Source organism: Pan troglodytes, chromosome 15, assembly GCF_028858775.2.
Source record: "Pan troglodytes isolate AG18354 chromosome 15, NHGRI_mPanTro3-v2.0_pri, whole genome shotgun sequence".
NCBI lineage: Eukaryota > Metazoa > Chordata > Mammalia > Primates > Hominidae > Pan > Pan troglodytes.
Window position 1 is genome coordinate 72,729,909 of NC_072413.2, and position 15,649 is coordinate 72,745,557.

The following is a 15,649-nucleotide window of genomic DNA, read 5'->3' on the forward strand; positions in this document are numbered from 1 at the left end:
ACCCAGGCTATAATCCAGGTACTGCCACTTGCCAGTAGTGACTGGGCAAATTTGTTAACCATTCTGTGCTTCAATTTACTCCTCTGCAAAATGGGTATATTCAATAGTAGCTATCACATAGAGGTATTGAAGCATTAAATGTGATAATTCTTGTCACTCAGCTTAGTGACTGGCACATGGGAGGTTCTCATATTGGTCCAAAGGTCATTGTTCTCCCAAGAGCCTTATATGAAGGGTTTAATCAAACCATGATGGTTATATTGTAGTCCATTGGTGAAAAGTGACAAAAAAAGAAACGGATTTTTCATAGAGTGAAAAGGTCTATAACTTAAGGTTCACTTTTTTTTTTTTTTTTAGACAGGGTCTCACTCTGTTGCCCAGGCTGGAGTGCAGTGGTGTGATCTCAACTCACTGCAGCCTCAGCCTCCCAGGCTCAAGTGATCCTCCTGCCTCAGCCTTCCAAGTAGCTGGGACCTCTCTTCCCTCCCCTCCCCTCCTTTTTTTTTTTTTGAGATGGAGTCTTGCTCTGTCGCCCAGGCTGGAGTGCAGTGACACGATCTTGGCTCACTGCAACCTCTGCCTCCAAGGTTCAAGTGATTCTCCGGCCTCAGCCTCCCAAGTAGGTGAGATTACAGGTACCTGCCACCATGCCTGGCTAATTTTTGTATTTTTAGTAGAGACGGGGTTTCACCATGTTGACCAGGCTGGTCTTGGACTCCTGACTTCAAGTGATCCACCCGCCTTGGCCTCCCAAAGTTCTGGGATTACAGGTGTGAGCCGTGGTGCCCGGCCTGGGACCACTTTCCACTGGGAAAATTGTTGTCATATTTAGGAATAATAAGATTATTATTCCAGTGAAGACTGGAATTTATAAACTCCTTTGTATTAGTATCCATAATAGTATAGATGGAGCTATGTGTTTTATCTAAAGATAGAATAGCTGTTCTCAATCCAAAAAGAACTGAAGATACTGTGTTTGACAATTGGATATTTCTGAGTTGTAGGGATTCTGGACTTTATAATACATTTATAAAATATTTTTGCTTGCTGTTTTATGACTTACATAAAGATGTGTCCTCTTTTATCTTTAGTCTGAGGACCCAGAAGAAGATGCCAGGTTAAAGCAGTTGCAGGCTGCAGCAGCACACTGGCAGCAGCACCAGCAGCATCGAGTCGGTTTCCAGTATCAGGGAATAATGCAGAAGCACACTCAGTTACAGCAGATTCTACAACAGTATCAACAGATTATACAGCCCCCACCACATATACAGGCAAGTGCTTCCATAGTCCACAAATAGGAAGTTGCCCCAAGACATTGAAATAATTTGTTATTCTTGAAAGATTTAAGTGTGAAAAACAAAAGATACCAACTGTTGACAATTAGTTGTTTCCCAAGGGGTGCCCAAGTAGTTATCTGCCACATTACCTGGGGGACTGGGGAGGGGTTGGTTATAGTAGAGTTTCCTGATCATGTCAACCCAGGCCAGATGTTAGCTTACTATTGCTAAGGGTCTTAAGACCTGGGGGTTTTTACCATATAGCCACAGGTTAACCTGTGTTTTGCCTGTAAACTACTACAGTAACAGATAAGCAAAAAGGCCAAAAACAGCCATCACAAAAAACCTAAGCAAATATACCATAAAAGATAAAGTGACTTAGATACTTGTTTGTGTTGTATCTTTGAGGGGTAATGTTGTGTCTGTATATCTATAATAACAGATCATTTTTCAAGTTCTTGAAATTATCCATATTAAAAACTTGAAAAATACTTATTGCTAAGATAGGTATTTGCTTTATTGTTTGGTTGGTTTTTCCAACTCTGTAGTAAGTTGTCTAAGCCAAAGGAAGGAAGAAGAATGATCATCACTCAAAGAACTTAACGAACTTATTCTTAGCCTCCCAAAGTCTTTAGTGTTCTAATTTCCTAAAGCGTCAAATGCCCTTGATTCATTAATATTTTAACCTATGATTAATTATCTTATATGAATGGTTTTAAATAGTTTTTTATCCCTTTATTTGTAGACCATGTCTGTAGATATGCAGCTGCGGCATTATGAGATGCAGCAGCAACAGTTTCAACATCTTTACCAAGAATGGGAGCGAGAGTTTCAGCTATGGGAGGAACAACTCCATTCCTATCCTCATAAAGATCAGCTTCAGGAGTATGAGAAGCAGTGGAAAACATGGCAGGGACATATGAAAGCCACTCAGAGCTATCTCCAGGAGAAAGTCAATTCATTTCAGAACATGAAGAACCAGTATATGGGGAACATGTCAATGCCACCTCCTTTTGTTCCATATTCTCAGATGCCTCCACCTCTACCTACAATGCCCCCTCCAGTGTTGCCTCCTTCATTGCCACCACCAGTGATGCCCCCTGCCCTCCCTGCTACAGTGCCACCACCTGGCATGCCCCCACCTGTTATGCCACCTTCTCTACCAACCTCTGTTCCCCCACCAGGGATGCCTCCTTCTCTCTCTTCTGCAGGGCCACCACCAGTTCTCCCCCCACCTTCCCTGTCTTCTGCAGGGCCACCACCAGTTCTTCCCCCACCATCTCTGTCTTCAACAGCACCTCCACCTGTCATGCCCCTCCCACCATTGTCTTCAGCTACACCTCCTCCAGGAATACCTCCCCCTGGAGTTCCACAAGGGATACCTCCTCAGTTAACAGCAGCCCCAGTTCCACCAGCCTCCAGTTCACAGAGCTCGCAAGTTCCAGAGAAACCTAGACCAGCACTGCTTCCTACTCCAGTGTCTTTTGGTTCTGCCCCACCCACAACTTACCATCCTCCGTTGCAATCAGCTGGTCCATCAGAACAAGTGAATTCAAAAGCTCCTTTGAGCAAGTCTGCTCTGCCATACAGTTCGTTCTCATCTGATCAAGGACTTGGGGAGTCTTCAGCTGCTCCATCTCAGCCAATCACTGCAGTGAAGGACATGCCAGTGAGATCAGGTGGCCTGCTTCCAGATCCTCCTAGAAGTAGTTACTTGGAAAGTCCAAGAGGCCCAAGGTAGGTCTGCTTTTTTTTCTCTTTTTTTTGGTTTGGCTATTTTATTGACTTAGGCTATTTGGTTCTCGATGGTATAAAAAGCTTCATTTATACAATGTTTATACTCTCTTTGTACTTACATTGTCTGCTTGTTAGACATCACGTATGTAATCTAGAAAAGGTAACATGCCCCCATTTCTTTGATGTCTCTGCTTTTGTCCTATATGTAGAGATTATAATCCAGAATGAATGTAGTATTGTGGAGTAATGCTTATCATTTTGTATTGACTTATTAGCTTTAAAAATAATATTAAACTTTATCTTTTTTTTGCTTTTTCATTCATTTGACAAATAATTGAATTGGCAATTACTATTTGTTAGATAATTTGTTAGTTGTTAGAGATAAAGATGAATAAGCCAATATTCTACTGGCTTGAGGCAGTGAAATTTAGCATAAGGTAAGTAGGACTTTTATTTTATCCATTCAGCAAATATTTAAGTTCCTGCTCTTGTACTTAGAGCAGTGAATATAACAGAACACATAAAATTCCTGCCCCCATGGAGCTTACATCCTTTATATTTTCCCCAGTTAAGGAGATACTTCTGTTTTGCCTGAACAACATATTTAGAAAGAAAAAAAATTGCTGGTGTGTAAGTTTTTTCTCTTTACCTTCTAAAAACTGTTAAATTCATTTTTTCCAAGTTTGTAAAAATAGATTTTTCTCCCCAAGTTGACCTAAATGATAACTTTTCTATGGAAATTATTATTATTTTTTGAGACAGGGTCTCGGTTTTTCACCCAGGCTAGTGTGCAGTGATACAATTATGGCTCAGTGCAGCCTCTTCCTCCTGGGTTCAAGCAATCCTCCCACCTCAGCCTCCCAGGTGGCTGGGACCAGAGGCGCACACCACCACATCTGGCCAGTTTTTAAAAAATACTTCGTAGAGATGGGGATCTTCCTATGTTGACCAGGCTGGTCTCAAACTCCTGGGCTCAAGCGATCCTCCTGCCTTGGCCTCCCTGCCTGCCTTGGCCTCCCAAAGTGCTGGGATTACAGGCGTGAGCCACCACGCTCAGCCAGAAAAATACTTTAATCAGTTTTTTTCTCAGTTGGGAATTGTAGAAATGTGTACTCCTTATACAAAATTCAAACATTACAGAAAAGTGTAGAAAAAAGTGAAAGTCACCTAATTCCACCATCTGGAGAGAATCATTTTAAAAATATATGTTGCAGAAATGGGATCATACTGAGTAGATTATCTTATAATTTATTTTTCCACCAATCTGCGTATTGCTTAGATTTTCATCTCAGTATCAGTGGATCTACATCATCATTTTTTTTCAACCTCATTTTAACATTTGAAAACAAAATATATCTTTTATTCCCCAAGTTTATAATTCTGAAAGCATTGTGGCACAAAACTCCATCCACAATCAAAGTTAAGAGAAAGGGCAATTAACATGAATTCCTCTGTGTACCAAGAAGCCTTACTAGAGACTTTACACACATTATTATCTCACGGAAGTCTTCTCAACAACCTGTGAAGTAGGCAGATTATTCTCCATTTACTCTTAACAAAATGGCACTGAGAGGACTGCGTAACTTGCTCAGTCAGGATTATTTAGCAGAGTGAGTAGAACCCCAGAATAGGTACAGTTGAGTCTAGAGGGTCCCCAAAGCAAAAGTACTATTTAAGCTCTGTTTACTGCCATGATTCAAGCCTATACTGTCAGTGCTTATTTGGCATGTGTATCATCTTGATTTGAATTCGTTCTTAATCTCCTGGAATGAGCATTGCCATTTAGATCTGGTAACTAATTTGCTATCAGAGAAATACATTCTTAACACCTCATGAAACATACATTTCCTGCTCCCTTGATTTCTGTCATGTTAATATTTTCTCTCTTTGCCTACTAAATCTTGGCTGTGTGAATTTAGGACCTATTTTAAGTTTTGTCTTCAGAAGAAAATAACTTCTCAAGTTAATAATCTCTGTGCTGGGAGGATATTAGCAATTATCTAATATATCCGTCTACGGCAACGCACGTTTGTATTCCATTTCAGTTTGTCACAATGAGTCTTGCACATATCATCTTATTTATTCCTCTTAGTGATATCAGGAGGTAAATAAATACATAAGAAAAGCTGAGATTCAGAGAGGTTGTAAATACCTTGCCTCATATAACACAGCTAGTAAATGGTCAAGATGGGATTAGAATCCAAGGACTTCTGACCCACTTTAAGTCCATTGTACTTTCTGTGATGAGCAGTTGTATGCTTAACATTGGCATTGTGATAAGGAACACTGCCATATAAGGCATTGATTCTAGAAAGTTTGTTTTTTACATTGAACCTAAATGTGATTCTTTAACTTTTATCTGTTGATTCTAGATTTGCCTCTGGAGCAACACAGAATGAATTATCCTATGCCTCTTCTACAGCATGTCACTACAGTTATTTAAAAACTATTACCCTCATGTCTCCCTCACCCTACCTTACCCAGTTTGCTCTGCCAATCACAACTCAGATTCTTTTCATCTTAACATTGTTTCTAACCTCATCCTGCCGTACTGCTCACTGTCCTTTGAAGGGCCTTTAGTTTGTTAGTCGCCTTCAGAATGAACACTTACTTCAGATGCAGAGGACCATGGGCCTAGTACCAACTTCATTATAAATAATGTGCTTATATTGTATAGCTTAACAAATTGCTTTTTTGTTTGTTTTTTTCAGCACTCTCACAGTGTTGACTCTTGTTGAGCTTAACATCAATCTAGCTTCCCAGGTCTTTTTCACATTAGCTTTTATTAAGCCAAGTCTCTCTTACCCTGAACTTGTGTGGTTGGTTTTTTGTTTTTGTTTTTCTTGTTCCTTTTTCTAAGACTTTACATTTCTCTTTAGATTGTTTTCTAGTTAGGTTTGCGCCATCATTTCAGTCTGCAGAAATCTTGGTGAATGATGATTATATTGTTTTAGGTGTGTGATATCCCTCTTCAGCATTTTCATCTGCAGCTTTGATAAGTATGGCTTTTTAATCCTTGAATTGGATCCTACTCAGATTATCCACCTTGTTTTGAAAACCTTTCCCCTAACTAGCTTATGTCATTTCCATTTCAGTCACCCCCTGCTGCTTTTGCTCACTCAGCCCTTATATAGTTTGGGACTGTTACCCAGGCATAGTTCTTTTTCTCCAGTGTAACTAGGTAAAAAATCAGTGGGAAGCTGGTTAGTGAGTGAACAAGACTGAGGTAAGAATAATCTATACTATTAAGGAAACCTGTGAACTTCCTGTATTTCTAATTCAGATTTTGCTATCAACATATAACTGATATGATAAGCCACTTTTTTTTTTAAATAATCAAAGCTGATTAGAAAAACAAGAGTTTAGAACACAGCTAAACAAATTTACTGATAACATGCTGTTACAAATAAAGTACTGTAAATGGCTTTGAGTTTTTGCAAAATCCAGATTTAAGCTGCTTTCTAAAAACGAGATTTCTAAAAAGTCATGTGACAAAACTGCATGACATGTAAATAACATGTCACATTGTTGAGAGTCTAGGGGAGCTGTTTTGACACTGTGTATATCATTGGATTCACTGAGTCTTCCAGAAGACTACCGTTGGTCCAGAAAACTGTCATATCGATGGATGTTGGTTTTCCAGGACCTTTTTTTTCACATATAATAAAACTTATTGAAACGTAACAGAGAAGTGCACAATTTTAAGTGTTCAGCTTAGTGAATTTTCACAAAATAAAGACACACATTGGCCAGGTGCGGTTGCTCATGCCTGTAATCCCAGCACTTTGGGAGGCTGAGGGGGGCGGATCATGAGGTTAGGAGTTCGAGACCAGCCTGGTCAATATGGTGAAACCCCATCTCTACTAAAAAATACTAAAATTAGCTGGCATGGTAACATGCGCCTGTAGTCCCAGCTACTTGGGAGGCTGAGGCAGGAGAATTGCTTGAATCCGGGAGGCGGAGGTTGCAGTGAGCCAAGATCGTGCCACTCTACTCCATCCTGGGTGACAGAGTGAGACTCCGTCTCAAAAAAAAAAAAAAAAAAAAGGCACACATGGTATCACTACTAGATCAAGAAATAGGAATTACTAGTGCCCAAGAAATCTCCCTCATCCCCCTCAGTTATTTTCTAATACCCCAAAGATAACTGCTATACTGAGCCATAGATTAGTTTTGCCTATTTTTGAACTTCATGTGAGTGAAATAATACTGTATGTACTCATGAGTCTGGCATCTTTCACTTGACATTGTATTATTGTGAGAGTCATCCTTGTTGTGTGTAGTAGTAGTTTATTCCCGTTCCTGTACAATAGTTCATTGTATGAATATAACACAATCTGTTTATCCATTTTAATATTAATGGTCATTGAAGTTTTTTGGTTATTATGAAAAGTGCTGCTGAGTGTCTTTTGATGCTGTATGTGTCCCTTTAGATGTATGTGTTTGTTTGTGTGTGTTTAATTTTGTTTGGATATCTATTAAGGATTGGAATTGCCTGATTATAGAGTATATACATGTTCTGCGTTAATGGGTATTGTTAAACATTTTTCCAAAGTGGTTGTTTCAGTTTATATTCTCACCAGCAGTGTTTCAGTGTTTCAGTTTTTTTGCATCCTTATCAACACTTGGTATTGTTAAACTTTTAAGGTTTAGCAATCCTAGTGGATGTTTAGTGGTATCATGATAATGGATTTAATTTACATTTCCCTGATGACTAATGAGGTTTCACTTTTTTTATTTGATTATTGTTCATTTGTATTTCCTCTTTTATGAAATGCTGATTCAAGTCTTTTTCCCATTTTTTGACTGGGTTTTATGTCTTACTGATTTTGTAGGAGTTCTTTGTGAATTCTGCACATCAGTTCTTTATCCATTATATGTATTACAAATTTCTCACTGCAGGACTTTTTATTTTCTTAAAGAGCACTTGAATGTAAACGCTGCATGCTGGGTACAGTGGCTCGTGCCTGTAATCCCAGCACTTTGGGAGGCTGACGCGGGCAGATCACTTGAGGTCAGGAGTTTGAGACCAGCGTGGCCAACATGGTGAAGCCCCATCTCTACCAAAAATACAAAAATTAGCCAGGCATGGTGGTGCACGCTTGTAATCCCAGCTACTCGGGAGGCCGAGGCACGAGAATCACTTGAATGCAGAGGTGGAGGATGCAGTGAGCCGATATTGAGTCACTACACTCCAGCCTGGGCGACAGAGTGACAGAGCAAGAACGAGACTCCGTCTCAAAAAAAAAAAAGAAACTAAACACTGCAGTATGACAGTTTGATCTCAGTATAGTAGAAAAGTAGTCTTTACCATTTACCTTTTAGGTCCAATGGACCCTTTGTATTTTAAAGTAATTTTACAAATAATTTACAGAATTTAAGAATAAAGGGGCCAGGCATGGTCGCTCACATCTGTAATCTCAGTACTTTGGGAGGCCTAGGCGAGCGGATCACTTGAGGTCAGGAGTTTGAGACCAGCCAGGCCAACATGGGAAAACCCTGTCTTTACTAAAAATACAAAAATTAGCTGAGCATGGTTGTGCACACCTGTAATCTCAGCTACTCAGGAGGCTGAGGCATGAGAATTGCTTGAAGCTGGGTGGCAGAGGTTGCAGAACTGCACCACTGTACTCCAGCCTGGGTGACGGAGTGAGAGTCTGTCTCAAAAATAAAAATAAAGGGATAGTGAAAAAAATGTTAAAGACAAACTCTTTTCATCCATTAAATTTGGGCACACAAACATCTTAAAAGATGAAATAATTCTGTCACATACCCTTTTTTTTTTTTTTTTTGAGATGGAGTCTCGCTCTGTCGCCCAGGCTGGAGTGCAGTGGCACAATCTCAGCTCACTGCAAGCTCCACCTCCCAGGTTCACGCCATTCTCCTGCTTCAGCCTCCCAAGTAGCTGGGACTACAGGTGCCCACCACCACGCCTGGCTAATTTTTTGTATTTTTAGTAGAGACGGGGTTTCACCATGTTAGCCAGGATGGTCTCGATCTCCTGGCCTCGTGATCCACACACCTCGGCCTCCCAAAGTGCTGGGATTACAGGCATGAGCCACCGCGCCTGGCCTTCTGTCACATATCCTTTTAGCAAATTGAGATGGTCCAGGTTCTTGCCACAAAATATGTGATAAGATAAGGTCCTTCCTGTTTAATAACTAAGTGGATTACCGCACCACATTTCCTTTCTGTTCTTAGAAATATATTGTCAGCTGGGCATGGTGGCTCACACCTATAATTCCAGCCCTTTGGGGGGCTGAGGCAGGAGGATTGCTTGAGGTTAGGAATTTGAGACCAGCTTGAGCAACATAGTGAGACCCTGTCTCTACAAAAAGTAAAAAATTAGCCAGGCTTGGTGGCATGCGCCTGTGGTCCCAGTTATGTGGGAGGCTGAGGTGGGAGGATCGCTTGAGCCTGGGAGGCCAAGGCAGCAGTGAGCTGTGCACTGCACTCCAACGTAGGCAACAGAGTGAGATCCTGACTCAAAAAAAAAGAAGGAAAAGAAACCCTAAGGCTATAAGTGTTATTATTTACTTTTTCTTCTTTTATTTCTTTAACCTTTTATTTTTAAATCAATACTCCATATAGAACTGATTTTATATAGTGTGAGGTAGGGGTCAGTGTTTATTTTTTCCGAATAACTATCCAGTTCACCCCAACACCATTTACTGAAGAAGTCATCCCTACTACTTTGCAGTGACTTCATCATAAATTCAATGTTTAAATGAGTTTGTTTCTGGACTCTCCATTCCTGTGGTCTATTTGTCTGTCTTTGCATTAGTGTCATATTTTAATTACTGTAGCTTTACAATAAATTTATCTGTTAGTGTAGGTCCTCCAATTCTGTGCTTCTAGATAAGGGATTGGCAAGCTTTCTTTTTTATTTTTTCTTGAGACGGAGTCTCATTCTGTCACCCAGGCTGGAGTGCAGTGGCGCTCACTGCAACCACTGCCTCCTGGGTTCAAGCGATTCTCCTGTCTCAGCTTCCCAAGTAGCTGGGATTATAGGCGTGCACCAACATGCCCGGCTAATTTTTGTATTTTTAGTAGAGATGGGGTTTCACCATTTTGGCCAGGCTGGTCTCGAACTCCTGACCTCAGGTGATCCATCTGCCTTGGCCTCCCTGGGTGCTGGGATTACAGGTGTGAGCTATCATCCCTGACCTGGCAAGCTTTTTATAAAGGGCCAGGTGGTAAATATTTGTAGGCCTTGTGGGTCACATTTGGTCTCTGTTAAATATTTTTCTTTCTTTTCTTTTTTTTTTTTTTCACATTTAAAAAAAATTTTATTGAGACAGGGTCTTTACTCTGTTGCCCAGACTAGAATGCAGTGGCAGGATCACAACTCATTACAACTTTGACCTCCTGGGCTCAAGCAGTCCTCCCACATCAGCCTCCCGTGTAGCTGGAACTGCAGATGTGTCCCACCATGCTTGGCTACTTTATTTTTTGTAGAGATGGGATCTGCCTGTGTTGTCCAGGCTGGTCTCAAACTCCTGGGCTCAGGCCATCTGCCCACCTTGGCCTTCCAAAGTGTTGGTATTACAGACATGAGCCACCATGTGCAGCCTTTTTTTTTTTTTTAAACCTTCAAGAATGTAAAAAAGATCACTTTTAACTGTATTTGGAACATAGGCCATAGTTTGCTGACCCCTGTTCTAGATTGTCTTGATTATTCTTATTAGAATCAGCTTGTCAGTTTTCAAAAACCTGCTAGAATTTTGATGAGCATTGCATAGAATCCATTGACCATTTGGAGGAAGAATTGAAATCTTTATAATATCAAGGCTTCTGATCAGTCACAACTATGTTTTGACTGGCTTTAGGATTGGAATTGTGGACTTTTTCCATTCTATAGCTATCTTACTAGGATTAGTAAGGGACTGTGAGTGCTATAGGTTTTCTTTATATTTCCATTTGTTATGGTTGTTCTTGTTTATAGTGATAACTTATCTTTGGGAATTTTAATTTTAGGACCTTGGTTATACATATTTAGAAAACAGGTGCTATTTCACGTGAAAAGAAAACAGGAAGGAATTTAATTCCAGAATTTGGTATCTTGTAATTCCCATGGTTTGTTAATTTTAATATGTTTCTGCAAATAGTATAATACAGAAAATACCTTCTTTAAAAGTATTTGTATAACTGCATCATACCTCTTAGGTTTTTACATTTTGGAGTTTTATATCAAATTTTGAAATTTTAATAATTCTAAGGTATTTATACCTAGTTTTAGGGGTTTTTTAAGAGATTTATAACACACTTAACTATACAAATAAACACTTTCTAAATACTTAAAACCAGATATTTGCTTATTTTTCTTTTTATCTTACCAATGTACAATGCATGCGTTTTTATGTGATTGTATTTAGTGAATTTATGTAATGTTTCTACTGTATTTTAAATACATGTTTTTATATGTCAAAAGGGTCATAGTATTTCATTATATTGATTTAAAGGTGGCTTATTTTCATACAGATTTTTAATATGAGTATCTCTTGATATATTTGTTACAAAGGCTTAAAAGGTCTCTAGTTTTATAAATGAAAACGGTTTTGAGTCTGTCATTTTGTAACATCTTTGAACTTTGAAAATTTGTAAGTCCAGTAATAGCCAGGTGCAGTGGTTCATTCCTGTAATCCTAGCGCTGTGGGAGGCTGAGGCAGGTGGATTGCTTGAGCTCAGGAAGTTGAGACCAGCCTGGGCAACTTGGTGAATCCGCATCTCTACCAAAAATACAAAAATTAGCCGACCCTGGTGACATAAAAAATTAGCCAGGCATGGTGGCAGGCACCTGTGGTCCCAGCTACTCGGGGGACTGAGGTGGGAGGATCACTGGAACCCAGGAAGTCTAGGCTGCAGTGAACTAGGATCATGCCACTTCATTCCAGCCTGGGTGACAGAGTGAGACCCTGTCTCAGAAAAGGACAAAAAAAAAATCAAATAGTGATAAATGTTTGCCATTTATATGTAGTGTTGAAAGTGTATTTCAAATGGTTTCAACAATTTCTGGCCCCCAGAATGAAAATAAAATGATGGGCCTTGGCTGTTGATCAGCAATTTGGTCTGAAAACAAAGCACCCTACCCTTTCAACCCTTCTGCCATGTCCTCTTATCTGCACACCTTTTAATGCCTCCTACTTTCTTTGTCCTTTCCTCTGGCTTTTACACATGCTCTTTTCTTTGTCTGGAATTCCCTTCTTGCCATTCTTTGCTTTATTTATTCCTATTTTTCCTGCCCTGGGGCAGCACTTCAGTAATTACAGATTGGGATTATTTAATGAAATCAGACATTGGGAATACTTTGGTTAGCAAGACAAACATGTTCCATATTTATCAAATTCTGTTCTAATTGTTGAGTTAGTTGTCTCACTCTTCCTGTGGACAGTGAACTCCTTGATGTTAGGCATGACTCTCTTTTTAGCACCAGCACATTACCTGACAATCAGTAGGTGTTCAATAAAAGTTGCTTCTTCCAAAATGTCAGTCATGGATAAAATTCTCAAGGCATTCACAATTTTGTTAGGAAGGGACTTTGCTCATACTTAGAATTTGATTAGAATACTAGATAACATGTTAATAAGGTCTCTCATGGACTCTTGTACATCGTGGAAGATAGTCTTTTATCACTTACGTGAACAAATAATTGCTACATTTAATACATAGCAAATGATTTTATACAACTTTAATGATCCGATATATTATTGAGGCACTTTAAATTAATAAGTGTAATTCCGAGAAAGGAACCACACCTTCACAAGCCCTAAAGTGGCATACTTTTTTTTCCTTCTGTAAATATGTACTCTCCATCCTTAGCATTGTGATGTATATACTTTGAGAAGTTTCTGGTCACCTTCTTTCGCCTTTGCCCATTATAGCTCTGCCAAGCCTTCACTACTTCGCATAGACCATCTACTCTAGTGCTGCTTTCTCAATCTTAGCAAACATTTTTATTTTGCATTATATTTATAATTTAGTTTCCTGCCTTACAGGAAATCAAGTTTACCTATCAAGCCCAGTAAAACATCTCACTTCTAACCCTTAGCTTTACTTAGCATGCTCATGATCTTGTAGTCTTAGGAGAAGCGGCCCTTCTGATGAGGGCTAATCCTCTCTCTGTGCCCTTTAAAGAGATACAGTTTACATTTTTATCAAAGTGATTCATATGCATGGTTTAAAAAAATTGGGCCAAATGGCCACCCACTGCTCCATGCCCCCCAAATGTTTTTTCCAATGGCATCCTCTTTCAATTATTTAGCTGTTTCTTTTGGTCGCCATCTTCATAGCACTAAATAATTATGTTGCTCTTTTCATGACTTATACACTTACACATTTTAGATATTACATATTTATTTAACTGTCCTGAAAAATAAAGTTTTCGTTCTTCCTCAACACTCTGCCATATGGGTGTTAACTACAGCATTCCCCTTGCCGACCCTCCGGAATGTGATTTGCTGTTTATCGAATCTCAAGGCTTCCTGTTACCATTCAGTACCTCCATTTCCTGGAGTGCATGCTCAAGTAACTTGCTAAGGAAGTGTGGGTGAGGGGTAAATTTTCTGAGTCGTCCTGTATCTGACAATGTCTTTATTCTAATCTCACACTTACTTGCTAATTTGGATATAAAATTTGATGTTGAAGATAATTATTCCTCAAGGTTTTAGGATCATTGTTCTATTTTGTTCTATCACATTGTGTAGGTGTTATACTGTTCTGATTCTTTTCCTGTTTTGGTGACCTCCTCTCTCCCAAACTTAAAAAATCTCTGGTATTCTGAAATTTCAGTGTTTTTTGTTTGCTTATTTAGTTTTATTATTAATTGTACTGAGTAGTCAGTATGCTGGGCCCCTTCTGTCTAGAGATTGGAATCTCTTAACTTTGGGACATTTCTTTGTGCTATTTCTTCATTCATTTTTTTTCTCTCGTTTTCTGTTTCTGGAACTCTTCATTAGTAGGATTTTGGATCTGTTGGATTGATTTATCTTTGTGCCTTTTATCTTACATTTTGTTGTACTTCCTGAGATACTTTAACTTCTAGTCCTTTATTGCATCTTTTATTTTGAGAATTGGCAATTTTTTTTTCTGTGGTTCTTTTGGCGTTGATCTTTTTTATAAATAGCACATTGTTCTTGATTTATAAATGCAGTCTCTTTAAGAATCTCTCTGAGGAAACAATTTGAGTTGAAAGTTCTTTTCTGCTTTTTGCATTCTGTTTTCTCCAAATTCAGATCCTATTTATTTATCTTTAGTTTTTCTTTCATTTTGGACGTGTTCTTCAAATATCTAGCAATCCTTGGCTGTCCATTTATGTTTAAGCATGGAAGACACTGACAAACTGATTGGGAGCTCTGTGTATATGAGAGGGGCTTGTTACCTGTCAGGTTTCTGCTTTATGTGAATAGGGTAAGGAACTGTTACTACTGCTAGGGGACTCTCAAATTCAAGGATTTAAGAGACATTCAGCCTAAGGAAAGGCTGGTTGATGGTTCCGAATATAGATTTACGTATTTTTAGCCCCAAGTTTTACTTCTTTCCTTCCCTAGCACCCCCTAGTGTCTGAGAATCCTGACCCTCTCTGAGGTTCTCTGGGCAAGCCCGCCTTCTTTTGATTTTATCCCTTTCTGCCATCAGTACTCTAAACTGGTTTCTTCCTGCTCTGTAAGTTACCACTCATATTTGTTCTTTGTCTTTGAGAATGTACAAACAAGATTTTCATCTTCTGATTACCTCCTCTCTCTGTTTATTATGGGTTTGTGTATTTTTGAGTTCCTTGCAATGGGTTTGTAAAGGTCAACTTGGCTAGGCTAAACTCCATTTCCCAAAATTCCCTTTCTCTCTCTCTTTTTTTTTTGAGACAGAGTCTCACTTTGTCACCCAGGCTGGAGTGCAGTGGCACCACCTCAGGCTCACTGCATTCTCCACCTCTTGGGTTCAAGTGATTCTCCTGCCTCTGCCTCCCGAGTAGCTGGGATTATAGGCACACGCCACCATGCCCAGCTTAAGTTTTCTATTAGTAGAGACAGGGTTTCACCATGTTGGCCAGGCTGGTCTCTAACTCCTGACCTCAAGTGATCCACTCGCCTCCGCGTCCCAAAGTGCTGGGATTACAGGCGCGAGCCACCGTGCCTGGCAGTCTTTCCCATATGTTTCTGATTAGGTTGGGTCACAGGGAGATTTTCACACCTACCATGAGACATTTATTCCTGGACAACCAAAAACATTCTCTTTCCCCAGAAGAGCACACAAAGTCTTTTTTTTTTGTCTTTAAGATAATATTAGTTCATCCTTCTCCACCTGATTCACACTCCCTCTTTCATGTTCTGTAACTTAAATACTGAAATATAAGGTTAACTCTTATTAACACATGTTAGATAATAAGGAAGAAAACAAATGAACCAAAAAATATTTGGTTAATACACACACACACACACACACACACACACACACACACACATTTAAACACAAATATATCAAATTAAGGAAGAAATATTTGTAACTATTGTAGTCCATATTTCTGCAATGGTCATGTAGTCATAGCTGGTATATATGTTCTCCCACTACTCATTCCATATTCCCTTTGCTCTAAGTAAGTACTTCAGCCAGTTCTGATTCCTTGCCTCATGGGGTGACCC

At 39.4% G+C, this 15,649-nt stretch overlaps 1 protein-coding gene across 5 annotated transcripts in view; it reads left to right on the plus strand.

The window, feature by feature from the left end:
• The window catches only part of YLPM1 (YLP motif containing 1), a 73,004-nt gene that overhangs the window by 16,157 nt on the left and 41,198 nt on the right, over window positions 1–15,649 (plus strand). For all 5 annotated transcript variants that reach the window (XR_010151222.1, XM_510067.8, XM_063793716.1 and 2 more), the window contains exons 3-4: window positions 1,092–1,271; window positions 2,023–3,014. Coding sequence is in view for 4 of the 5 variants with exons in the window: in XM_510067.8 (XP_510067.2) it covers window positions 1,092–1,271; window positions 2,023–3,014 (1,172 nt within the window). In the remaining variant the exon portion in view is untranslated. The remainder of the gene's footprint in view (window positions 1–1,091; window positions 1,272–2,022; window positions 3,015–15,649) is intronic.